General features: G+C 47.8%; 12 protein-coding genes across 12 annotated transcripts; 5 read left to right on the forward strand and 7 right to left on the reverse strand.

Annotated features, from left to right (window-relative positions):
- Positions 1–262: 262 nt before the first annotated feature.
- On the forward strand, positions 263–1,321 carry I303_102508 (uncharacterized protein; the record flags this gene model as incomplete). Its single annotated transcript, XM_018405862.1, has 1 exon — positions 263–1,321. One exon carries the CDS (start codon positions 263–265, stop codon positions 1,319–1,321), a length of 1,059 nt encoding a protein of 352 aa, XP_018264356.1.
- Positions 1,322–1,693: 372 nt separating this feature from the next.
- Positions 1,694–3,430, reverse strand: I303_102509 (uncharacterized protein; the record flags this gene model as incomplete). The annotated part of the gene is made up of 7 exons (XM_018405863.1): positions 1,694–1,725; positions 1,804–2,422; positions 2,489–2,631; positions 2,689–2,838; positions 2,914–3,170; positions 3,284–3,371; positions 3,427–3,430. 7 exons carry the CDS (start codon positions 3,428–3,430, stop codon positions 1,694–1,696), a joined length of 1,293 nt encoding a protein of 430 aa, XP_018264357.1.
- Positions 3,431–3,898: 468 nt separating this feature from the next.
- On the forward strand, positions 3,899–5,357 carry I303_102510 (DNA repair protein rad18; the record flags this gene model as incomplete). The annotated part of the gene is made up of 6 exons (XM_018405864.1): positions 3,899–4,066; positions 4,135–4,256; positions 4,313–4,560; positions 4,638–4,812; positions 4,883–4,955; positions 5,016–5,357. The coding sequence occupies 6 exons, from the start codon at positions 3,899–3,901 to the stop codon at positions 5,355–5,357; spliced, it is 1,128 nt and encodes a 375-aa protein (XP_018264358.1).
- A 274-nt stretch (positions 5,358–5,631) lies between these two features.
- I303_102511 (uncharacterized protein) lies at positions 5,632–6,918 on the reverse strand (the record flags this gene model as incomplete). The annotated part of the gene is made up of 4 exons (XM_065968565.1): positions 5,632–6,374; positions 6,444–6,473; positions 6,549–6,645; positions 6,760–6,918. The coding sequence occupies 4 exons, from the start codon at positions 6,916–6,918 to the stop codon at positions 5,632–5,634; spliced, it is 1,029 nt and encodes a 342-aa protein (XP_065824637.1).
- Positions 6,919–7,353: 435 nt separating this feature from the next.
- On the forward strand, positions 7,354–8,705 carry I303_102512 (uncharacterized protein; the record flags this gene model as incomplete). Its single annotated transcript, XM_065968566.1, has 10 exons — positions 7,354–7,373; positions 7,442–7,461; positions 7,549–7,619; positions 7,716–7,788; positions 7,858–7,925; positions 7,980–8,005; positions 8,075–8,107; positions 8,187–8,407; positions 8,494–8,540; positions 8,625–8,705. 10 exons carry the CDS (start codon positions 7,354–7,356, stop codon positions 8,703–8,705), a joined length of 660 nt encoding a protein of 219 aa, XP_065824638.1.
- Positions 8,706–9,139: 434 nt separating this feature from the next.
- I303_102513 (uncharacterized protein) lies at positions 9,140–11,973 on the reverse strand (the record flags this gene model as incomplete). The annotated part of the gene is made up of 5 exons (XM_018405867.1): positions 9,140–10,271; positions 10,388–10,517; positions 10,593–11,116; positions 11,235–11,748; positions 11,883–11,973. The coding sequence occupies 5 exons, from the start codon at positions 11,971–11,973 to the stop codon at positions 9,140–9,142; spliced, it is 2,391 nt and encodes a 796-aa protein (XP_018264361.1).
- A 496-nt stretch (positions 11,974–12,469) lies between these two features.
- On the reverse strand, positions 12,470–12,799 carry I303_102514 (uncharacterized protein; the record flags this gene model as incomplete). The annotated part of the gene is made up of 1 exon (XM_018405868.1): positions 12,470–12,799. The coding sequence occupies one exon, from the start codon at positions 12,797–12,799 to the stop codon at positions 12,470–12,472; it is 330 nt and encodes a 109-aa protein (XP_018264362.1).
- A 501-nt stretch (positions 12,800–13,300) lies between these two features.
- On the reverse strand, positions 13,301–13,693 carry I303_102515 (uncharacterized protein; the record flags this gene model as incomplete). Its single annotated transcript, XM_018405869.1, has 1 exon — positions 13,301–13,693. One exon carries the CDS (start codon positions 13,691–13,693, stop codon positions 13,301–13,303), a length of 393 nt encoding a protein of 130 aa, XP_018264363.1.
- Positions 13,694–17,635: 3,942 nt separating this feature from the next.
- I303_102516 (uncharacterized protein) lies at positions 17,636–18,793 on the reverse strand (the record flags this gene model as incomplete). The annotated part of the gene is made up of 3 exons (XM_018405870.1): positions 17,636–17,941; positions 18,134–18,222; positions 18,418–18,793. 3 exons carry the CDS (start codon positions 18,791–18,793, stop codon positions 17,636–17,638), a joined length of 771 nt encoding a protein of 256 aa, XP_018264364.1.
- A 443-nt stretch (positions 18,794–19,236) lies between these two features.
- On the forward strand, positions 19,237–20,715 carry I303_102517 (septum formation protein Maf; the record flags this gene model as incomplete). Its single annotated transcript, XM_065968567.1, has 10 exons — positions 19,237–19,383; positions 19,472–19,576; positions 19,643–19,709; positions 19,804–19,910; positions 20,023–20,083; positions 20,151–20,187; positions 20,257–20,299; positions 20,377–20,445; positions 20,518–20,573; positions 20,637–20,715. 10 exons carry the CDS (start codon positions 19,237–19,239, stop codon positions 20,713–20,715), a joined length of 771 nt encoding a protein of 256 aa, XP_065824639.1.
- A 629-nt stretch (positions 20,716–21,344) lies between these two features.
- On the reverse strand, positions 21,345–23,118 carry I303_102518 (uncharacterized protein; the record flags this gene model as incomplete). Its single annotated transcript, XM_018405872.1, has 5 exons — positions 21,345–21,755; positions 21,921–22,272; positions 22,369–22,467; positions 22,561–22,795; positions 22,938–23,118. The coding sequence occupies 5 exons, from the start codon at positions 23,116–23,118 to the stop codon at positions 21,345–21,347; spliced, it is 1,278 nt and encodes a 425-aa protein (XP_018264366.1).
- A 391-nt stretch (positions 23,119–23,509) lies between these two features.
- I303_102519 (uncharacterized protein) lies at positions 23,510–24,865 on the forward strand (the record flags this gene model as incomplete). The annotated part of the gene is made up of 3 exons (XM_018405873.1): positions 23,510–23,943; positions 24,017–24,446; positions 24,713–24,865. 3 exons carry the CDS (start codon positions 23,510–23,512, stop codon positions 24,863–24,865), a joined length of 1,017 nt encoding a protein of 338 aa, XP_018264367.1.
- Positions 24,866–25,576: the final 711 nt, after the last annotated feature.

The raw sequence follows: 25,576 nt of genomic DNA on the forward strand, positions 1-25,576 counted from the left end.
GTGTTTGATAACCTATCTCAGACCATGAAGCCAATCCCTACTGATCGTTGTTACATCACATCGAATCTTTCACTGTATCTTCGTCTCTACCCCGGAGTCCATGTCAACCGTATAAGACGAGTTCAAGACTCCACTCAGTGTAACACATCGTGATCGGGTGAGAGGTTGTACCTGCTCGATACAACAGTAGCCAGCTGATGTGGTATCACTTATAGTCCTTGTGTCCTGAAGCACCGTCACTTTCCTCCGCAAAATCAAGATCATGACGTACAAACCATCCTCGCCGCCGCCCTTCGCTATCCGTCCCGAAGACCGGGGTCCCATCGTCTCAAACATGGATCCTTCGTCTTCGCACTCACATCCGCTCATCGTTTGCGCCCGAACAGAAGATTCACAGCCTCACTCTCAACCTCACTCAAGCCCAGAGACTTACGTCAAATCATCTCGTCAGCTCCAAGATTACCAGCCTCACAACGAAGACATCAACCCTTTCATCGAAGAGCAGGACGAGAATCAAGCATCGACAAAGCATCAGGTCGAGAAACAAGGTATACAATCCGGTACAGATGTCGGCATTGATGAAGATCACGAACCAGTCTTCTCCGATATCAAGCAAGAGAACCCATCGCCCTCGCCATCGCCAACTGAGATACAGTCTGGAACGACATCGATATCTCTCTCAGCATCTACTTCGATATCTAATCCTAAACCCAAAACCAAAGAAGAAGAAGAACATTTGCACCTCTCAGGAGATACCCTGTGCACGCCTTCAAAGCAACACCGCCGTCTCCCCAAATTCGACTCCGACTCTAACTCACCACAAGCTTCGGACATAGACATGGACGTCGACGTTGACGTTGACGGTGACATCGACATTGACGTCGAGAAAGTCATCTCTGCATTCGACAACAAGACGATTGAGAACATCAACGAGGCAGGACGAGAAGATACCCTTGTAGCCCGATTGCCTTCACCGCCAACCCCAGTGCCAATCCCAGTACCTGTACCAGTACCGTCAGGCATCAGATCACCCTTCAAGGCGATCAGGCCAAGTATAACCCCCGTACTCCGATGGACCAGCCTGAGGCTATACGATTGGACCAAGATCGGTTCTCCCCGTCCAGAGCACGGGACTCTTCCGATAGGGTCGTGCCCATATAGGGGTGCGATTCAGACGGACCACCGATTGACTATCCCGCAATACCGCGAGGTGTTCAAAGACGATTTACATCTTGATCGATGCAGGTTATGGGGAGATGTTGATAGGGATGACAGGGATGATAGGGATCATGAAGTGATTTACATGGGTTGGGATTATTAGGTTCACGAATCAAATCATGTGCTTGTTCTTGTTTCTCTTCTATAGCATAAGTTACCTGGTGCCTATCCTCAATCTCGCTCCACATCGTTTGACATTCCTTCAGACAGCCTGTCCATGTCTTCGTCCGACTTTGTCTGGTCCAGATAAACATATATCGAGCTCCTCGCTCACCATGGTCATGCCCATTTGACTTCTTCACATCTTGTTTGCGCCACAGATCTTTTCGCTTGTCTGAATGTGTTTTCTTCCTTCGGACGTCAGAAACTGGAATTGGAGAAATCGTCACTTAATAAATGGATAGAAACGAAATCAAACGAAATGCATAAAGAGCAAATTGTACTTGTACTGCCCAAATTTCGTCGTCAAGGTACATCATTTCTCGTCATCGAGTCGCATTGCCTCGCCTGATCGAGTGGTATATCAGCTACATGTTTTATACACGCTCTCACGAGACACGCGATGAATGAAACGCTGGCACTCACCCGAAGAAACAATCTTATACCGTCTCCCTCGCCAAACTACCACATCGCTCGTCATCGCCAAGAGCCAAATCGGCAAGGCCAGACATTCTCTCGCCAACCAAGCCAAAACAAAAACACCAGTCGATGAAGGGGGCTTGATGTTCCGTATATTCGTTTCCAGAGCCTTCCTCGTTGAGAGATCCACCAAAAGCCATATCGCAATATTCACCATGAACAGCGCCGGTATGCTCGCGCCGAGTAATCTCTGGATAGCCCACGACCCGTATAAACCAGCGACGATGCTTTCCGTAAACGGTTCCAGCAGAGTCGCTATGATGGGAGTCATCTTCTTCCTAACTCTCAGCCACCTTACCCGTCTATCTATATAGTCTTTCACGGTCAATGCTCCTAGGAAGTCGCATGCTACGTCGGAGGTCATAGCGTGTTTGAGGTTGAGTTGATGCCATAATCCCAGACCGATCATGTTATCCTCAGCCAGAAAAGGACTGTAGCCTGCCAGACCGGAAGGGGGGTTCGGGAGGTTTCGAAGAGTCGGAGAAGGTGTTGTGAGTTCGGCGATGTTGCTCCGAGAATATAAGTTGGATTTGCCGACTACGCAAGAATCCACTGCCACTGCGTTCTACACTGATATCAGCTTTCTCGCAGGAATGTCAAGATTCAGCTGAGGCTGAGTACTGCAACTCACGATCGCAAGATACATCTTAGCATGAGTAGTATTCAAATAAGCCTGCTCGATGAGACTACCCCATGTCTTCTGATACACTATCGCAATGGGTACTTGGTGTACCAACCCGACTTCACCAGAGATAGGCGGTTTGCGGACGTCGTCTGCAACAGACATCAGAGGGGAAGATTCCGGGTCGTCAGGCGATGAATATTGAGTACGATTCGATAAGAATGCTTCAACCGAACGACCAAGTGTGCCTGAAGTTACTGATATGGTCGAGTCGAGTACCCAAAGTAAGTCGTAAGACGCTTCTTGGAACGGTCGAAGGAGATTGTTGACTTTAGGGTTCACCCCGACTCTGGTATTGTCTATTTGAAAGACGATGCTTCAGCCGTACATTCCCGAGTAGTCCGAATAGGCCAACGTCGTAGAGAGAGTCTTACCTATGATTACTCTTGACTTCACTGTAGGGTACTTGTCCATGACCATCCTGACCACAGGTAAAGCTTCGTCGTTTTCATCTTGAACAGCGAAAATGACTTCGTATTTTGGATAGTCGAGCATCATGCAGCTTTCCAGCGTGTTGTACAGGTTCTGATCAAGTCCACATAGTGGTCGAATAATTGTCACGCCGGGTGCTGAAGTGGAAGATAGTGAAGTCAAGCGGGACGGTAGGTTTGGATGAGCGTAGCGTATTCGTCTGTCAGATGTATGGGGATGGATGATCAGCCGGGTCTCTTGCGTTGTCATGGTCCCAGACCCTCGTACGTTTGCGCGTCAGATCTGAGAACCATGAGTAGTGTTTGAACTCACGCTGTTCTCCATCCGAGCAGACACAATGACCAGACTACCACGTAGAGTACCAAGAAGAATATCGCCAACAGCAGCGAAGCCGTTCCGGCTATGGGCTCTGGTGTCAGCTGAATATACTGTCGTACGAGAGTCACAAAGCTCACACATGTCTGAGTCTGACGAGCTGGCTCCTCTTGGCCTGCTGTCTCTGCTGATGTGAAGCAAAGCAGCTAGAATCTTCGAGCAGAAGCATCTATATTTTGTGCGAATGCGAATGCAAATGCAAATGTAAACATCCTCCCTCCACTTCGGGAGCTGCCGACGTATGCTAATCCTACACCGTGGGGAAATAGCAAGTGGTTGATTGGATTTGTGTTTACAGGTTGACGCGTTAAAAACGATTTGGTTGGAAACATTACGAGAGAAGATCGAGCGAGACACAGGAACACAACTTTTCTTCCTTTCTTTCCTTTTGGAATAACATTCATACATTCAGCCAACATACCCGGGCGGCTGGCTCGACATCGCCCAAGCGTACACTCCCTTCGTGGCCTGCTTCTGTAGAGTATTCTCATTAATCCGTATTGTCACTCATATCTTACGTCAGCCCGTCCGACTTCCTTCCCCTCCTTCGGAATGGACATGTCCAACCATCCCCTTCTGGCGTCGATGGATGAGCCTCCTCCGTTCCCTGCCAACTACACTCAACTCAGGAGACTGGACCGATCCGTCGTCTGTCAGATATGTAAAGAACCGTTCCAGGCTCCCGTCTCGATAGCTTGTGGCCATTCATTCTGTTCATCAGTGAGTCCAGCTGTCCTCTGATTATGGTGTGAAATAGGAGCTGACGTCATGTGATTGAAATTCGACAGTGCATACGCTCATCTTTGGACGTACTGAAGAAATGCCCATCATGCAATGAACCTGCATCAGAGGGATCAATACGGCGAAACAGAGCACTCGAGGAAATCACCGATGCATGGGAAGAATCAAGGTCAGCTGTCATCCTGCCCTCGTACAGAAATGTAGCTAACGCTCAATTGTTGTCAGGCCCATAATTCACGAACTGGCTCAACCGCCTATTGTGAGGAAACGGCCCGCGCCTGAGTCAAGCTCGAAACCTTCCTCATCAAGCAATACCAAAAGGCTAAAACCAAGTTCGAGGGAAGCTAGTGGAAGTAGATCGCAGAGTCCCACCAAGTCTCGGACTTCCAACGAGGATCACGTCCAGCTCCGACAGGAGGAGCTGCTAGATGACGAAGAAGAGGAGGACGATATCCAGGAATTGACCGAAAACGGTGAGCGCTCATACAGCTTGTCCTCCATCAGCGAGGAGCGAGCGGCCACTGACATTTGACTGTAAATGCGTCAATAGATGAAGCTCCTTGTCCAATATGTCAAGCCACGTTACCCATCTCATCTATACCCATGCACATCGAAAAAGGATGTCCGCCGCCAAAGGCGAAGATGAACGGCGCGAAGAAGGGGAATCAGAAAGCAGATTGGCGAAAGGTGTTCTCGGGTCAAGGGACAACCGGGAAAGCGAAAGAGTAAGCTTTTTCCATCCTGCTGCATTCCTTCAGTGAAGTTCAGCTGCTGAGTGGGAGCAACAATTTATAGTGTCGAAATGAAACGAATAATCAAGCCGAATTACTCCATCGCTTCTCCAGCCGATCTAAGGGCGATACTATCGGTAAGTCCGCCGCTAGTCCGATCCTCACCATTAGCTCCGAAGCTAACATCGAGCATTTAGGAGTACTCGCTGCCCACAACAGGTGATAAAGCCGCGTTGACAAGTAGAGTTCAAGAATGGATCATCCTTTTTAACTCAAATCTCGATACCTCTCACCCGTCTTCTATCTCTGCGCTAAGAGCGAAATTATCCGATTTGGAAGCGTCGAAGCGAAGGGATAAGGAGAAAGGAAAAGATGAGATGATCGCCCAGTTAGGTCAGAAGGGGGGATTGCAGAAGTACGCGAAAGATAAGCGAAGCGAATTCGACCGATTGAGGCAGGAGATTATAGAGAGGGACAAGAGAAGGAAAGATGAAGAAGAGGGAAAGGGCGGGAGGGAGAACGCGATTGAGGTGGAGTAGGGGTCAATCCGAGTAAGCCAATTATTATGGCCCGGGCAGGTCATGGGGAAGAAGGGGCACGCAGAGATCGATCGAAAATTAGAACCGTCGAGGCGACGTCCTCATTTAGCTGTTGTTGATACTTTGTAGAAGTACTCATCGTCGTCATATGTTGCACTATCATCATCCGTCAAATCCATGTCATTTGTACACTATATGCATTCACATCATTTCGCTTTCCGGTTTTAGATCAGACCCGAAAACGAGAATGAGGCATACCTTACCCTAGCGCAGATCAGTTCTTCTTCGCACGCACAGCCACAAATCTCCATCCATCCTTCTCGACCCTTTGTACCGTCTTACCCACTTTGTCCCACTTCCCACCGCGCGCCATCAAATCACCTGCAAAGCCCCTCCATACACCCGCACTCCAATCTTGGACCTCTACATCTTTCCATCCCTCTTTCTCCAGTAACTCCTTGTACTGATCCAGCGATTTCGGACGATCAAGTAAATTGGGAAGCGGCACAGAGAGGAAATACGATATGAACCAAGCTTTCCAGCTTGCCAGCCCTTCTTTCGGAGGCAATATATCCGTGTACACTACCACACCCTCTCCCTCTCCCTCTCCCTCTCCCTGCCTTAAAACAGGTTTGAGGGTATTGAGGAACGGTATGAGGGAAGGGGGATAATGGTATATCGAATCTAGGATGTAGATCAGATCGTATGGAGGGGGCTTTTCGTCGCCTAATGTCAACTGCGAATTATTCTCTTCTATCAGTTCATCTTCGTCCGAATAAGCGTGTTGACGATGTTGAGATTGTCCGCCCTCGCCCATGAATCCCTTCATATTGTTCAAAGGATGATCGAGGTGTTTCGAAGGGTTGTACTGCGCCGAATAAGTGAATAGTTCCACTCTCGTGTGCCCAGTCTCCGGTGCATGACCGTCGATAAGTTGACGCGTGGATTTCGTATCGCTCGATAGAGAGGTCAAGCCGTGTAAGTGTTTTGGCGGATTAGATGAGTTCAAGTGAAGTACTGATCTGAAGTGGATCAGCTATACTCAGTATCTGCTATGCAATACTATATATATAGCTGATCACTCACGCAACGATTCACCAGCACCGTGGCCTATATCTGTGCGCGAGGGATAATGGCCGAGTGAGCTTCTCTGCCTTCTTGAGCGACGATCTTACGTGCAACGAAGCTCACCTAGTACATTGCCGCCTCCTGTATATCCCCCTTCTCGAGCAAAATCCAATAATTTCTCGGCCAACGATTTCGCTGCAACAGGGAAAGAGTCGGTATCCTATTGAATATCGAATTATCACAGATCATATTAATCTAGTAGCTGTATCATATTATATTATACATGTATGATGCTTATGTTGCACAAGCACAATCAAGCAAACAAGCTACATACCTCCCACCAACCCATATTACACCACCTAGTCTGCCTTTCCCCCTGGACTTTATCGTTGAGCGATATGGGGTCCCATAGTTGATATGGCTCGATATAGTATGGCGCGAGCAGTATAATCAGGGGCAAGAAAGCTAAAGCTACAAAGGAGTAGACTGCCATACTGTCGAGTAACTCTATGGCCTTTCAGTCTGTTGACGGTGTATCTGGATGAAATATGGAAGAGGTATCAATGATGATGAAGGCACCTTTCTACTCTACGTGTCGCTTTGATGGGAGATGGACTTGTGTAGTGGAGGTCTATAGGGGTAACCTAATTAAGGTTATGGCGATGGCTCGAGCGTTATTTTGATTTTGGTGGACCGTGCACTAATTTATGACTTTGTCGTTGTGTGTCGCGTCGCGTTGCAGTGTATTCAGTTTCAGTCAAATCTAGTTTCAGCTTTACTTGGTTCGGAATTGCCACCATACATCATCGATTGTTGACTTAAAGACAGCTTACACATCGTTCATCACCTCTGAATTCCTCAACACTCTCTCACAAGTAAGCTAAAGGATCAGGATCTGACGCAGCAGGCCAGATCTGCTCTTTCCACAATGTCTACGCTATTCAACTTGTGAGCTGATCCGGCTGATTCCCTTGAAAGACATGGGAGCTGACCATATTGCTCCTACCCTCGTACAGGAAGGGCAACCAATCACGAAGTGAGTCTTACTTTCACCTGAATCTGATCACTGTTCTTCTTCCAGTGAAGACGCTAGCTGATGCTGGCCTTATCAAATTGTTAAAAGCGTTCAAGCCTAAGAAAGTACCGGAGGGGACGAAACAATGGCAATTGAAGCAATACGCACAGCAAACCTTAGTGAGCCAATCTCATCCTGGTCCCTTCATGATGACCGCTGTGGGCAGATGGATTCGGTCATGTAGACCTGAGCTGACTAAGACACCACAAATCTAGGGATCAGGTAATCTGCGAACAGCCGTGCAATTACCAGAAGGCGAAGACTTGCAAGAATGGATAGCAGTACATGGTGTGTCTAGCTGTGTCGCCCCCTTCTTCTTCAAGGGACAGATAGCTGATAAGAGCATACAACGGGTAGTGGTGGATTTCTTCAACCATGTCAACATGTTATATGGGACTATCTCCGAGTTCTGCACGCCTACCGAGGTAAGCTGATCGATATACCAACTCCTTAGGAAGCTTATCATGGTTTCGTTTCAGTGTCCCATAATGAATGCCGGTCCCAAGTGAGTACCTTATCAGCTAAGCATGGGGTAAAGAAGCCCCGCAATCAGCTGATAGGATTCTTTCACTAGATACGAATATTTCTGGGAAGATGGCGAGAATTAGTAAGTTTCCCTCCTCTCCGCGATTCAGCTGAAGGGCAAGTAATGTTAGATTGACGCAGCTGATCATCCAACGATACAGCAAGAAGCCAACACATCTCTCAGCCCCAGCTTACGTAGAAGCACTGATGACTTGGACTCAATCGATATTGGACGACGAGAAGCATTTCCCCCAGCAGATCGGTAAAAGGTTCCCACCGACATTCATGAACACCGCCAAGACGATCTTGAGGAGGTTGTTCAGGATATACGCGCACATATACCATAGTCATTTCGACCAAATCTGTGCATTGGGTATCGAGGGTGAGTGGGGCAGAAGCCGTGATTGATCAGGTCATGTAAAGATCCAATGCGACGCGTTTTTAAGTTGCTAATTTGTCCTGTTTCAGCTCATCTGAATACGAATTATAGACATTTCTTGCTCTTTGTCGATGAGGTGAGTCACAGCATCTCAGATCCTCCGACGTCACGTCCTCTGCGCGCGCGGCGAATCAGGTGACTGACAGATGTATCTCGACAGTTCCAACTTCTCTCGGAGAAGGATCTTATTCCTCTGGAGGAATTCAACAAGACCATCTTGGACGAGACTGGCAGACGATAATTAGTTAATTAGTGTGTAGTAAGGAAGGAGGGCTTCCCTTCATCGCGATGATGTGTGTGGCGAAGGACTGGAGATGACGGTATCGTGTTGTGCTATATATGTGTATATTCTGATGATCTCTATCATGACCAGATAGATGTATATCTTACATCCCTCCGATTCATTTTCATACATTACTCGTACAGAAGTCTCCATTTTGCCTTCATTACGATTATGGCGATTCGTTTAGAGTCACTGAGATCTTTGATAATGATACTGATACTGATCGAATGACTATCTGTTCGGCTCAAACGAATACATACATAATGCAATCACATACATGTATTGTATTAGGTAGTTAGGTAAGAACAAACAACGATTAAACAGCTTCATTGCTCATCCTCCAAAACACCCAAAATATCCACTTTCTCTCATGACTTCATGTTAGATTACGATTACACAGCTGAGCTCATCCTTCGTGCCCTTGCCGTTGTGGTTGTAGTCACCGGGGGCTTTTTCGAAGTGTCCGATACTTTTCTCGCTGTCGCTGTCGCTGTGGCGTTGGACGAGGTTGTAGGCATCTTGGAAGGGATGTTGAGCATATTATCATTATTACCCTCGGTCAATATATCTGCTACTTCTACTTCTGCTTTCTTATTGGAAGTCGAAGAGATTCTGCTCGTCGGTGTGAAATTCCTAGATCCCGTGCGGGATCCTGTTGTAATGCTCGGAGTGGGTCTTGTTGGATTTGAATTCGAAGGCGGCACTACGGGTCTACCTATTCCCAAATTGCTCGCTGACGAAGTAGAGGTTGAGATTGAAGGTTTCGAACTTGATACAGGTCTAAAGGAAGATTTCGTATTTTCATTTGTCATTGTCGTAGTCGATCTACCGGTATATGTCTTACCACTTCCATTTGTATTCCCATTTGTCGAAGTTGAGCTTGAAGTAGGATTGACATTCGATGTCGATGTCGAAGTCGAAGGCAAATTCGAAGATGATGAGGAAGCATGATTACTTGGTATAGACATGGTCATAGGCGTAACCTTTCTCCCGTCATTACCATTACCATTACCATTATCCTTGGACTTTGCCGGACTGTTCAGCATAAGATTCCCCGTTTTATAATTGACGTCTTCATAATCGTCCTCCCATGCTGAAGTCGAGCCGGCACCGATCAATTCATCTACATCAAATTCATCGTCATCCTCGTCCTCGTCCTCGTCCTTATCCTCATCCTCTACTCTTTTCTTGTTTCCGGCTTTAGGTAACGTCGACTTCCGCCTCATTGCACTTTGTTCCGGTCTGATCAACGGATTGGTATTAGTATTGTTATTGGTATTGGTCTTCGTCTTCGCCATACCGGTCCTGCCGTTCTTGGCAGGCTGAAGCTGATAGTGTAAGTCGTCCGCTAGATCTGGCAGAGGTGATAATGGCGAATCATCGCCGAACGGTGAGGTACTTTTGGGCGGAGTGTTTGGTTGAGATGTTGTTGGTGGGATCATACCCGCAGCTAAAGATCTACGTGGGTTGCTTTGGGAGAGCAAGAATTCTTCAGTTGAGACACCATCTGGTTTTCTCATTTTTCTGTGTTATCGAAAAACGAAACACCACGAATCTGGGTCAGCGGTACATCCTTATCCATCATCGCCGCAACTGCAGAGACATCACAGGATGATCAATATATACGACGTTATACTCACTTGCTCAAAGAGGGTTCTTTGTAATTCACACTTGACCTCGATCGTCTACCTCGACCATTACCCTTTTCTTCCTCTTGTCCTACTTGTCCTACAGCAGGTTGCCGGGAGGAAGCAGAACTTGACGTCGCGCCTATCATGAGCGCATAATATGATTCAGTCGACTGCACGTTGATTTATCTTCACACAGTAGACTTATCGGACGTACTTTCAGCCGTGCTCACTTCCTTGATCGTATCTAGCAATTCTACCTGTTTGGCACCTGGCCCTCCCGATGAAGATAACGACGAAATATCTAGGGGCATAGATATATCCTCGTTCTGGCGCCGAGTATTCAGATCCGGGGACGTATCTACGTCTGCATCTGATGGAGAAATGTCGATAGCTTGACCTTCTTCCCATTCTGAGTATTCTCCATTGTCTGGCTCCTGATTCGGGCATACAGTCGGGGGCGGCGGAGACGGTGATCTTGGAGTGATAGTGATCAATCCACTCTCACGTCTTCTCCGTTGCTTTTTCGCTACTGACGATGAAGTCGTGGAAGGAACGCTGGATGTAATCGGTGTCATGGAGGTTGAGGATTTCTTCGGACTTGGAGAAGCGGATGCTTTCGATCTGGATCTCGGTTTCGACGGTGAAGGCGATGTGATTTCCATGTAAGTCACTTTGGGCGACTGACCGGATCTGCGAGGTGATCTAGAACTCGCTATTGACCCCATACCTGCATTTCGTCTGTTGGTAAACAATACCACATCAGCGTCTCATTCTGTCTTTCTCCATCCATCGGCCAGCTGAGATAGACCTTTCCAATGGAAACTCTCCAGGATGGAACTCTGATACGATCACTTACCTTGCTGATTTCTTTGGGACCCTCCTCCAATCATCCTCCTCTTTTTCACTCCCACTATTCTCTTTGGCTTCGACCAGACTCCATAACCCATGATTCTGCCTAGCCATCTCCGCAGGTCTCGTTGCATACGTATTCTGCACCAGCGATATCGGTATCGGTATCGGTATCGGTATCCCATTTATCGCTGCACTTCCATCTCCATTTCCATTCGGCATCATCGCCACTTCGTCTTCATAGTTGGATGTTGACGGGGACAGGGAATCTCGCAACGATTTCAAGGCTGGAAATATACCTATCAATTGATTCAAAGCTTCGTAGACCTGTTTGTCCCCCGAACGGCTTTTCTCCCTTTGCACATTCTCCAGCCTTGCCCGCAGCTTGAAATTCGCTCGGCGTACGTTGAGTAATTCGATATTGAGTCTCGCAATATCGTCTTCTAGGCTCTTGATCGTGTTTTTCCGACCGACGTTGTCCAGGATTATTTCCTTGTTTTGTTTACTGTGTCTCCTGCGGACTGTGCGTCAGGCGTCACAAACACTTATCAGCGAGAAACACTACAATCACAGCACCAAGTCTCCAAGAAATCACAAAGAGACGATATCTCCCAAAGTGCGTAGCGCAAAGGAATGGATGACAGTGGTCACTCACAATCTTCAAACCTCTGCGCATCGGTCAACTCATCCCCCAGTCCAGGTAAAGGCGCTAGACCCAAAGATCTTCTACCTTGTCTTTGAGCCATCTTGCAGCGCGCGCTTGACAACCTCCCTCTCTAGAGTATTCTTCGCTGATGTTGAAGGCAGGAATGTGATGTATGTGGTATGTCAATATGTATGTGTCTTTGTATATATCGTGATGATGTTGAGTGATGTTTTCGGGAAATCAAAACAACATGCATGTGGACAATCCAGACGGAAATCATCAAAACAAGTCAATCGCGTGGTCAAACCAGATCAGATCAGGTCCCAGCGAGGGATTCGAACCCTGAATCTTATGTTATGTCGTTCCAATGTGGCACTGAGAATATTCGTGGATTACGCGGGAACGACTGAATTCTCGGTCAGAGGCCATACAGTATGCGCGAGTGTGTTCGCCACCTTGCGAGTTAACATTAATGCATTGTCCATTCTTCATTATACGATACTCTTCATTCTTTGCCATTATCCATTATCTGATTGTTCTATCTCTTCTACGTCCTTTTCTCTTTCTTCCATAAACCGCTCCTCTTGTCATCTTACTCAGTCAGGTCCAACAAGAACATTCCCCTCCGCAGGTCTATACCTCATTCCACCCCAGGCTAACGATGTAGTACTCGGCTGTCTATTAGACGTTCGCCATCCACCAACTTTCTTTGCCCCTCCCGCTATAACACCAGCGGCTCCCGGCGATGAGGTCAAGCTGCTTTGACTCCTAGCGAACAGCTCGGTGACCTGCTTTTGCGTGCGACTCCTTCTTCGTCCTTTCTTTTCCGGCGAGTCACGTCTGGTAGTCGACCCTTCGGGTATGCTGCTGGTGTAACCCACAGGCCCAAGACCAGAGGCCGATGCTGCGGCAGTGGTGAATGCCATAGGTGGCACTGAATGCTGCATGATCGAGTCCCTTCGGCTTCGGTGATCAGTTATGTCCATCTTATATTATTATTGTTGTTGACATGAGTTTTGATTCTGATATGGATTTCGATGTTGATATTGATGTTGATATGGATCTTGATGTTGCTGGTGCTGTTGCTGCATCTCGACAGTCGCAACGAGCGGGTGGGTATTTTGCATCGGTCTGCCAGTCTTATGCATCAACTTACGCTCGTGATTATGCAATCGAAAACACTGCGCATGCTCGCGGATTGTACATATCATAAAATACAACGAGAGAAAGAGGGACCCTGCAGTCCTTGTAACCGACTTCGGAGCAAAAAATTTGTTTGCTTACTGTATGATATCAGTATTAGTGCTATAGCTTGTGTCACAAGTTTGGTCCACGTATGATGTTCGATATGCATCATCTGTATTCATCTTTGTAGCTAGGGTGGTTTGGGTGCTACTGTAGAAAGGCGCAAGCATCAGCATCGAAAACTAACGTACAGTACCGAAAAGGAACGATCTTTGCGCAAAAATCACGTACGGTAGATTATTCCATTGATCAAACGGATTGACCGCCAGCGAGAGTTTTGACTGTTCAGCAAGTGGGGTGAGCGCTGGATAGGCGAAAAGAAGGGGCATGTCGGAGAATTGTGGGGGTACGGAAGGGAAAGGAGGGTCAAAAGGGATGGGAGGGTAAGAAAGAGGAGGAGCAGGAGGAGGAGCAGGAGGAGGAGGGATAGTCGCCAGAGAATCAGCGTTGGTTGGAAGCGAAGATTGTTGTACAGAATCAAGTACAAGCTGGATATCTTCCGCAGTAACAGAAGCGAGAAGCTCCTGATCTTCCTCAAAAAGACCAGGAGCATCCTCTGAGCTGGGAAGATTCATCTCGTTAATTGCTTAGTGGATTTGAGATGTAGATTCACAGAAAAAGGCAAGAAACGTATTAATGGATAAAGAAGAGAATGAAAGAGACAAGAAGGAATTGAAAGCGTTTCGACGCTGCTTTATACTGGTATATACTACAGTACACTGTACCTGATTTCCGCGTACTGTACAGCTGCACTTCGATCAAATTTATTCCTGTGCCCCGGAAACGAGAACGAGATTGGCGTACGTCAGAATTTCTCTCAAGGATTTCAACCCTGAAGCGCACCGGGTTCATGATGCCCCCATGCGTAATCCCGAGATAGCAGTAGGGATGCTCATAGAGGCAGTGTCGTCATGGTTGTTAGCGATCCTCGCTCTGTGATACCCAGCGCGAGGAAGCAGAACCTGCCGTGCGGTAGTTCTTGATGATAATCTATTCTTACCGCCTTGAAATGACTTTCTGAACGTTCTTACTTTTTGTTCTTGAGGCTTGGCCTATTGACTGGTCAGGGCTTATGATATAATTGACCTGATTATATTGTCGGTGAGTACTAACCCGGATGCATACTATGAAGTCTCATCAGCTTCGGGACAGGTGAGCAAGCTTGAATGAGCGACTTTGCGGTCACAGGTCCGCTTAATTTCGATGCTATCATCTGAGGTTGTCAACATGTGTTGATGCATTACCTCGCACATCGAGGACACTTCCTGTGGTTATGGTATGGCTGGAGCGAGCGATCACAGGGTATGCACGATATTGATATTAAGTAAGCAAGGTGGGTCCGTGCGTTCATTTTTCGATTTTTCACCAAGAACGCACACACAGTGAGTACCTTTGACCATCAAGTTCATCAATCAAATGTCTTTTCAATACAATTTGTCAATATTATCATACTTTTCAGCTCGCCTTGGTTTTATCTATTATCAATGATCATCGTACAGGTCAGTATGCTATCCTCAGCAAAATGGAAAACGAAAAGGTTGACAGTGGTATTGGGAATGTTCGACCTCGCCACCAGTCCACTCGCTTGGCTTTGGAGATAGATCTCTCACCTACATTCGAGTCCGCACCATTCTATCCCTGTCGACCGTCAGTGCCGAGCTTCTGTAGCCAATGGCTTTTATGGCTATCTCTGGCACGATGTGACTAGCTGCTCTAGGCTTAAATGGAGGTCAGTACACCACATGCTTTCTTCTTTGATTATCAGCATGTCGCTTCAAGAGTGATCAGTAACCTTCATTCCTGGTCTTTAGCTTGTTATTATCAAGTATAACGTATAGACCCGCATCAATCGTCAACAAGATCGTCTCAGTCTCCCGTCAGCCTAGAGTCAGTACAAGTATTTGCGAGGCACTGAGGCTCGTCGACGACTGAGCTCTTACTCGGAGCTGACGAGATTATGTCTGCTGCAGCGGTCTCTTATCGATCCTGATCACCTTCGATCGTCCATTTGCTTCTTCGCTTTCTTGATGAGGCTTGGCAACAGACTCCAACATTTCGACTCCCCTCTTACCTTCCATCTCTACTACATCAGGGCCATCGAGGCGGGAACACTTCCCCAATCTTAGTTCAACCTTCTGGGCACGGGTCAATTGGTGTGCAGGACATCAAAAACGGGGTTAATCACAAAGGAGAGCGTGCGGTTACTCGTCAGTCCCTATCCTATCAAGTCTTCTCGTTAAGCTGCCTCGATGATCTTGACATTCATTGATAGACCCTTGTAGAGTCAGTGATCTCACTCCCACCCGTCAGTGATTACCATCGTGGTTTCCCTTGCTCGTGAAACATGCTCCTACCCCGATAGCGGCTATTTCAGCAACCCCTTACCGATTGGAACGACACGGTTCTCCTGGATACACCTTCGCCATAGGATGAGGCATTCGGGTCGAAAAGGAATGGTTCTCACCAGATTCCCTTCCCGCGACAGCCTCAACAGAGCACCTGCCGTTGATTCTTGCTTTGACACCTGCGAACCCCTGGGGGGATCCCATCCATGCTGAGTTCGCTGGTCTGACGTACTGGCCACGACATATCGAGCAGGATCCCCGATGCGACGACTGGCTGTTGGACCTCGATCCTCATGGCTCTCTGCAGTAGATGAGTCAGCTGGGAGCAGAGAGGGCACAAGGTGTGTATGAGTAACACGGTGAAGGACATCCATATCGCGGTGAGTCAACATACCGCGTCGGTCTGCTTACCAAGGATCATTGCCGGCAGATCATGACCCCGGATCGTATTCAACGCCTTGTGCGACGTTATTTTAGTTCGACATACTTCCCTTGCCATCATCAGCTATCTCTACCAGCCCTCCTTCCCGATATTCCTATCCGACATGTTGAAGATTGATCGAGTCCATCGGCGTACTCATTCCTCGAAGCGGAGTGGTCCCGATCTGATGTCCCCGAGCTGGGACTTGAAGGTGTGAACGGATCAGAAGCAGTCATGTTTAGATTGGAGTTGGATTCGGGGGAGAGTCTGACAAAAGCGATGCAGACGCATAGGCTCGTCAAAAGTCCCGGTGTTGAGCTGGAAGAAGGTGAGGGAGCATCGAAAGGCCAATCAATACCGGCGAGACGATTCTGTGAATCTGACCATCGACCTCTTTCGCCCACAGGCAGATTATGCCTCATCAAGGCGTTGGTCAGCAAGGCTTCTCACCAGCGTCAACCAGACTCTTATCGTGCCATTGCCAGATCGTCTGACAGAACCTTGAGCTGCTCTATTGTCCACTTCCTTCGACCTGCCTTTCGCCTCCTTGGGCTCGCTGATTCCCCTCGGACGGCACCGTCCTGTCGTCCCGTATGTCCGTTTCGTGGTCCCCGCTTCGTCATCTTCCCGATTTATCCCAATCCCACCATATCGAACAAACGGCGAGCCGGTTTCAAAGAGCGACACGAGAGACATAATAAATGAATGAGAATATGAGAGATACATGCTGGATGATGATCGCTTTATATCAGGCGTGATCGATAAGCACCCCTCTCTGACAACAAGCGATGTTACGATTTTACGAATAATTATTTGATTTTTGGGTTATTTACTCAGCTCTCGAAATTTCTCCGTGCCCGTTCTTCTTGATCCTAGTCATCGCCTCGGCACCCCTATGAGATGCTTTTTGCGCGACTCTGCTATTTTCCCATTCATTCCGCTATGAATTTCCATTGTAATGATTCAGAATATTCGGCACTGAGTGAGGCTCGAAACAGTAAACGAACCCACGGCAGCCCGGCGGTAGGTTCCGATTCCCGCTAACGGATCTTGTACGAGTCGTGGTCGAATAAAGTTCGTGATTAGCATAACTAGATTATATGATGAGCGATCGCAGACTATATATCTAGTCATGCCGTGGAAAAGCTCTATCTTGTCAGCCGGCAGGGGCAGCGGTAAGGGGCGAGAAGATGGATGTCGAGTCGGCGGCTCGACTCCACTACAGTATAGTGACCCAGACAAATTATGTCAATCCATGCAATTGAAATTTTCGATGACGACTGTTTTTGCAGTACTCGTACGACGTCTTGTACGATGAATGGTCAAAAATTTCATCCGCGTCTGAATTGGTAGACCGGAGACTCTCACTTGGGGTGACGAACATACTGTATCGATGCTCAAGAAAGCTGACGATTAATGATCGCGGCATGATCAATTCAACACTACTCGTACACTCGGATGGACGGGCAAAAGCCACTTTCGCGCCAGTCATTTGATGACCGAGACCCTTCTATCTTCTATGATATGTCAATGTCAATGCATTCTTTAACTTTGTTTCATCTTTTGTCGATTTTTGAACTACGGATCAGCTAAGAGTAGACGGTTACTGCATCATACTAGTACTATACTTGATTCTGCTTTCGCTTCCATTCTCTCTGACTCTGACTTTCTCTACTACCGTATCACTGCCTTTTCCATTACTCTTCACCGATCACCGGAAGCACACTCAACTATGCTCGGTCATATTCCGATCACACCCACACAGCTCTCATCTCCCTAACCTCCTCCCCATCCTCAATACGCACATCATCCTGCTCAGCCACACTGACACTATTGACGAACTGCCTCACATCGTCCATTATACTCTTCTCGACGCCGTATTCCTTGTATACCGCGTTGGCGTCTTGATCGGGTTTCAAAGTTTTGAGCCTGTCCAATAACGAGACGAGGAGAGTGATTGTCAGGTGGTTAGCGGGAGGCGGGGTGGAGAGGCTGGTGGGTGCGGTAAATTCCGGATGAGAGGATCGGGAGAGTAGAGTGCGTTGAGCTTGAGCGGGCTGAACAATCAAGAATGGTGTTAGCGATTGTACTGGATGTGTATAAGGCATAACATGTACGTAGCAGAGAGCTGGAGAATACGATTAGGTAGATGATGGGATCATATTCCCGTGGAATGATGATCCCATGATGTGATGATGCGATTCTATGGTGATGGGGGTGGGGAATAATCGGGTGTCGCTGGAACTCACAACGAACTCGCCGGCATCTTTGATGCTGACTTGCCCCAGCCTGCTGAGGTTATTCAAGAACTGAGGATCCATCGCATCTCTTTTGATGGCTATACCGATTTATCAGCTCTGGTCACCTGAGTTCATATATTCATAACGCCGGTAACATGTAAAAGCGATTTGGAAGTCGGTGCTGATGGAGTTTTGGTTCACACTCAATAGCAAACACCTCGATTACCTCGAGTGTCGCTTCGTCGCTTCCAGTGACTATGACTAGAGGCGAGCAGAATCGGGATCACACTCACCATCATCTTTCGCACCCGTAAACTCTACTCTGCCCATCCCACCTCTCGCAAGACCTTTGTCCTGTCCCTGCTTCGGTCCTGATGCTCCACCATTAATGTCGGCATTAGCACCTCTTCCACCTAATCCTTCCTTTTGGGCACCATCCGAGGGAGTCCGAGTCTCCCCTCCGAGTCCTTGTTCGAGGTACGACGGCGCTTCCATAAACGGATCGGCTTCTTCGCCCTCTGGAGGGGGCTTAGCTGTTCCGGGTGGGGGATGACCCCCGTACGGAGGCGTGGTGGGCTTCACCCCAGATCCAGAACCGGAACCGGAGGATCGGAGGGTCGTACTGGCTGTAGGTAGTTTACGGACTGCTTTGGAGGATGAGGAGCCCATTGTATCGTCTTTTCAGCTTATGCAGTGGCGTGTCAGGTGCTTGAGTTGAGACGAGTGCGGAGTTTGTATCAGAGAGAGAGTTTCAGGATGATACCTATGATTCACCATGTACTATTAAGTTGTCTTTCTTCTTTCTTGGTTGATATGGATATCACGGCATAAGATCGAGTGAGTGACTTGACTACTGCTGCAGAGACGTCATAGTGAGAATTCACCGATCAAAGATTATCGGAAGCTTGGACCTCCACTTCGGACTACTAACTCAACTCCACATTCGCACTGCTATACGCGCATGGTATCGAGTGATTTCAGAGAAGCGTTACAATGTCATGGCGGAAATGACTAGACACCGCACGAAAGCATACTAGAGATAAGAACATCACCAACCGAGACGCGTAGGTACAAACAGCCAGAAGTGGGCACAGAAGACGATTCTACTCAATATGGGAAAAGCACCTTCGAAATCTACCAGCCGAGCATCATGCGTCGGACCAAAAGCTCTACCTTTACCGATTTTCGACAAGCTGCGAGATAGGAGAGTGATCTTGGCTTCAGCTAGTCCAAGGAGGAAAGAGATCTTTGCGACTTCAGTGAGTAGCCAGCCTCATATTCTCTCCTTCGGTTCGAATCCCTCTCCTGATCGTACGAAGTATGCTGATTGAATGGTGGCCTGTATAGGACTTCTACCCAGAGATCGTCCCTTCGACATTCGCGGAAGACTTGCCGCACTCGAGATTCCAAGGTAGATTGGCGGACTATCCAATTGCAACTGGTGCCGAGAAGGTCAGCTCGAATACTCGGTGTTTCCGAAGGGTGTAAGGATTGAGCTGATGGGAGAGGAGGCAATAGGCAATGGAAGTGTATGAGCGGTTGGTGAAGGACAATGAATATGATCCGCCTGATCTAGTGATTTCTGGTGAGCACACCGAGCTTGATCCAATCTCAGCTACTCCACGCAATGTGCAGGTAGCTCAGAAAGGAATCGGTGTGCTGATCTTTCGTGCACACAGCCGACACGGTGGTCATTTTCCCGCCGGAGAAGGACACGGCGGAAGGCGGACAGTTCCATGGAGAGATATCTGAAGTCCTGGAGAAACCTATAAATAAGGATGAGCAGGTAAGCTGTCGCACTTGTTTGCCGTAGATGACCTGGTTATATATGATGTACATGGCAATCTGTGTCGTGTGATCCGTTGGAGAAAGCTGATGCCTTTTGACGATATTCACAGGCAAGGAGTCTTTCGTTGATGGCTGGACGACAGTGTGAGGTGATCACAGGTGTGTCTATAGGTATGTCTGCATATTCATTCGATAATGTCTAAGTAAGATGGACCTGATGCTGACACAGTAATGATAGTGTATCCTACAATTGAAGCTCCTGGGTTCAAGGTGCAGTAAGTAACACTGTACACTCCGCTTAGCCCGACGCACTGGTTCCGATGTAGCTAACGATGTGGATTCAGATCGATATCTGCTTCGACCCTGGTGCAGTTCTACGACAACTCCGTGAGCAGTATATCCCCTGGTCCATCCTTCCTTTCACTCGGTGACTTGTGAAGCTGATCTCAGGTGTCAACTGTCAGGACGAAACGATAAGAGCTTATGTGGATTCGGGGGAAGGTATAGATCGAGCAGGGGGCTTCGCAATACAGGTAAATCAGATCATTCTGTCACCGGAGTGTTCCCAAATTAATCAATAGTGTGCTGATGGGTGTGCAAAATAGGGTCTGGGAGGTGTACTGATAGAGAAGATAGATGGCGATTATAACAATTGCGTTGGGTAAGTGACGCTCTACTCATCGTAATAATCAAGTGTTGCAGCTCAGTGTCGTTGAATTTGTAGTTTCCCCTCGGCTGCATTCTGGAGGTGGATCTCGGAACTCGATGCAGATGGTGTATTCGATGAGGCATGGAGAGAGTAGAGTAGAGCGACACTGATCATACTTGTACTGTACGCTTGTTCGTCGGAATGGACACGCCACTCAAGCCTAGACGCCGAAGGATTACAGCGAGTGATCTCGTCAGCGCAGCAGTGCGGAGTTTTAGCGGTACTTGAATTCGGGTTCGTTGCAACAGATCAATGCACCTCGATGAGGAGCGACATCACATCACGGCGTGAGACTTGACATTGCAACGGATGCAACCTGACTTGTAAACAAAATTACATCGCTTATATACAACAGGTATTGCATGTGATTATGCGTCAGCTTTATTTTTTTGGACTTGAATGGATGGATGTTGGTGTCTCAGATGACGACGAAATCGTGGATCAGATGTCCCCTCTCATACTTCTGGAGATGGGTTCATCAGCTCGACCAAGAGGGCATATTCAAATAGTCTGCGTAATCTCGTTCTCCCTATCGATACGATACGATATATCCAATAGCACCACCTGGTTTGGGGCAATTCGGTCATTAAGACCTGAATATTCAGTGACAATAGAGAGCCACGGAAAACATATAGCACATGTAAGGTGCTTCTCTTCGTATGAAATGAATTTCAGCATGCAATGCAATGTATGTTACGATATAGATTATACTCCTAGAAACGTCTACAAAGAGATTTCTCGTTCTTCGACAACGATGAGTTTCTTCCGTTTCTCATATATCGCATGCACTTCTTCCCTCTCTATGAATCTACCTTTCAACGCGCTGGTCTCTGCGCTTGCGTTGGTATTTTCATTTTCGTTTTCGTTTGCGTCTATTTGACGTTCTGCTTCCCCTTTGACGATATCGGCCTTCTTTGCAGACGTGCCATAAGACGGATCGAAAGACGCGATCATCAATGGATCCTGTCTATGTCCTGTGTCTTTCCCCTCTGTCCGATCTTTGACTGGAGTCAAGGTATACACAATGTCCAAAGCGGACAAGACCCCTCCGTAGGCGGACGATATTCCGGTATCGATAATGATGATCGAGCCGTTGCATCTTGAGACGATTCGTTCAAAATTCGGTGTGTGGCCCTATTTTCATTACAGATATCGCGAGATCAGATCAATAGTCTATTCCGCTTTGTCCGATACGGCGTTCAATCGGCATAAGATAAGTAAAGTTGAGATTGCCTGGAACGGAGTGGACAAGACTATCGAATGACTCGAGTCAATGAAGACGCGTGAAGAATGACTCACTCCTATTATACGCCTTACCCCTAATTTAGTTTTTAGCTCTTCTGCCCACTGACATACCTGTTTCTCGTCTTCACGTTCCGCTAGACCCCTCCACCACAATGGACCGCCCTCAGCGTACAACTCCGCCTCTTCTCTCGTATGCCCCTTGGGTAAGCCGCTATATGGATTCGGAGGGTATGGCGGGACCAGAGGGGGAGTGAGGGCTTTTGATAATAATGAATACCCCAATTCGTTGATCTTCTTAGGATACGGTAAGAGATTGGGGAATGACGGACGCAGGGATCCGTGGGTGAATGATAATGCAGGAGAGTGGGTGTAAGGCGATAATGGTACTTTGGCGGTTACTGAGTAACTGAGCATTGGTCATTGATTAGTGATAAATGATAAGAAACGAACATTGTTCAAATCAGAAGAGACGACCAAAGGTAACTTGAAGCGTTTGACTCACTTAGCAAGCCATTCTGCGCCTAACCATCCGTCTTTGGCTAGAGCTTCTTGACGCCGCTTCGTGCCGCCGAACTCTTTGATGTCGTCCTGCGTGACGTATCTGACAAGCGCATCAGCTGGATACACAACTAGGCAGCCCCAGTATCTTTCGATCGGGAAGGAGGGTGTTCCGAGGTAATGTGGACGAACCCACCTCCAGTCCCCGATGGCATTCATGATCTCATGATTACCCAATATACTAAGCACCCTTCCGCCTTTCCCTGCAGCCTGGCCCCGAAGCTTCTGCATGAGCTTGTATATATCCAGCGCATGAGCACCCCTGTCGACGATATCTCCTGTCTGGACTAGGATATCTTGACCGCCTATCCAGTTGGCTTGAGAGTCGATCAAGCCGGCCATCCGAAGTACTTTTTGAGCGTTTTGTATATCTAGAAACCGCGCAGATCAGCCGGTGTGCCATCGTATAATTGAAGATCAGTTGAGTAGTCTGCAATATCCATTTAATGGCTTGGGGGACGATATGCTCATACTCGACGTCAGTGGAAGGTTCCGACAGGAATAGCAACCCACCTCCATGTAAATCTCCGACAGCTACCAACCTCTGCCTGAACACAGGTTCACCATTCTCTGTCGACGGCGAGGGTGGATGAGGTTTGACTTCGGACTTCGGAGCAGTGGAATTGGATATGAGGAGATAGAGGAGAGCGATCGCTAAGACGCCTACCAGGATGACGGCTTGACGAGTTGGCATATTGACGGGAGGTGTTCGAGTCCGACCAGATACAAATTTCGAAGTCTGCCTAGAATATGGCTGGTTACTCCTCACCCTCGCCAGAGATACAGTCTATCCAATTGTCTACACAGATCTTGTTGGTCCTCTGAAAGCGTGTTTCTACCTGAGTAGATGTCATTAGCGCAGCTTCGCTTCATGAAGTATAAAGGAGTAATCTTCACCCAGCATCTCTGTTGGACAGGAGGACGCGCAAATCCGGGGTAAGATGCGGAGACGATCGAGCATCACGTGATTTCGCCTTAGTCCTTGAGTGTTTTGACCATAGGACCATAGTTCGTTCGTGGACTCAACCATATATTTAATTCAACATTATCCCCTCAAGTTGTACACATCGAGAACACCAAGAAACATGTCGACTTTAGCTACAGCAGACCTGAGTTCTGACTCAGAGAATGATGCCGACTTCGTCCCTACTTCACCTAAACGAAAAGCCAAATCGCGGGCCAACGCCGAGGGTGGACAACGTAAAGCAAAGAGAGCTAGATTGACGAAAGGAGCTGAAGAAGGAGAATCAGACTCGCCGAGTTCTTCGTCATCCGACTCTGATTCGAAGACCGAGAACGACGAAGGAAATGAGAGAGCCAAGAATCATTCCGCCGCCGCTTCTGCCGCTGCTGCTGCAGAGGAAAGGAAGAGGAAGGCCAGAGAAGAGTTCGAGAGGATGAAAGCGGAATTGAATGGTACGAGTACGAGTGCGAGTGAGGGTAAGAGTGGTGAGAAGCAAAAGCATGTTGAGAAGGTCGAGGTCAAAAGAGCGAGGAGATTTGCTGGGGAAACCATATAGTGAGGATCTAATTTCCACTCTATCAATCCTGTGCTTGCGAACTCCAATTTATATGTGAATTGAAACGAATAGCGAAACCGTCAAATTGAGGAAAGATGATCCCGAAGCGATTGCCTACTTGGCGAAACAGCATGAAGGCGCAAGCGAGGAAAGTTCAGAGCAAGGACCATCTGCCACTGGTCCTTCGATAGCCAACTCGAAGCGTGAACAAGACCAAGCACAACTCGATACAAAGGATAATGACAGTCACAACCTATCGCTTGCACCCGAAACTCAAGATACACCACTGAGTAGTACTGAAAGCACCACTTCCAATCTCAAATCAATCGCTCCCAACCCTACGTCTACGTCGACCCCTACGCCTACGCCTGCGCCTGCGCCTGCCTCTACCGTTGGTCCCTCAAAACCGAAAGGTCCGCCGGTGCGCCGTAAACCGCGTCAGAGCTTAGAAGCGATGTCTGCCGCTCTGGATAAGGGGAAGAAAATGACTACCCTGGAGAAGGTGAGTCCTAGATGCTGGCCGCGTTGATTCACGTATCTGTTTCTCCCTCCCTCTTCGAACCCCTTACCAGACATGAGCCCGTGTGCATCTTCATCTCCGTTTGCTCCTTCTTGCATCAAGAATCGTTACTCGGCTACACGCAAAGCTAATTCTGCTCCAACCATATCATGGCTCGGATTCATGTTCCTTACATTGCGTTCTCCTTTCTCATGATTATGCCCCATTGCTCATCGTGGATGCTAATGAATCAATGCCATTCGATACAGTCCCAGATGGATTGGAAATCGCATACGACCTCCACAGCCGGTCTACACGACGAGTTGTCATTGAATAGGAAGAATGGCGGATATCTGGACAAAAAGGATTTCTTGGATCGTGTAGGAGAGCGACGTTCAGGTGCATTCGATAGTAAGCGATAGGAAGTCCGCCCTCACTCGGTCATGTAGAATAGCACGTAGTATGCGCTGTACGGGTAAGGGTAGAATGGGTAGAATGGGTAGAATGGGTAGAATGGGTAGAATGGGTAGAATGGGTAGAATGGGTAGAATGGGTAGAATGGGTAGAATGGGTAGAATGGGTAGAATGGGTAGAATGGGGGAGTAAGATAATTTGTCGTGCTTGTTCGTCTGTCTGTCCGAGGGAGTGTGAGTTTGTAGACCCTGCGATTCTGCAGCACATTCAGCATGACGAAGTGTGATTGAAGGACAAGAGGCTGTTGTACGTCTTGTGTTGTATGAAAGTATGAATAGATATACTAGCAGCCTGAGAGGCATCGGTTTGGACCACATGTTTCACGTGTCAAGTACAGGTGCACTAATCGAGTTGAGCTACTAGTACATCATCATGCACAACTGAGTTCAGTGTAGAGTAGTGTAGGTAAGATGCGGTATAAGGATATCATCATCATCATCATCGATATTGTAATATATACCTAGAAAGGATTGGATGCAGAACAGATTGGATTATTGGATATATTGATAGGTATGAAGTAGAAGTCAGTAAGTCATCCAAAGGTCCATTCGTCCCTTCTACGACAAGCGAACTGACAAACGATGAATGACAGATGACAGATGACGATGGACAAATGACGTGACATGACGGATCACAAATGCGTACGACGTGACAAATGG

Source organism: Kwoniella dejecticola, chromosome 3, assembly GCF_000512565.2.
Source record: "Kwoniella dejecticola CBS 10117 chromosome 3, complete sequence".
NCBI lineage: Eukaryota > Fungi > Basidiomycota > Tremellomycetes > Tremellales > Cryptococcaceae > Kwoniella > Kwoniella dejecticola.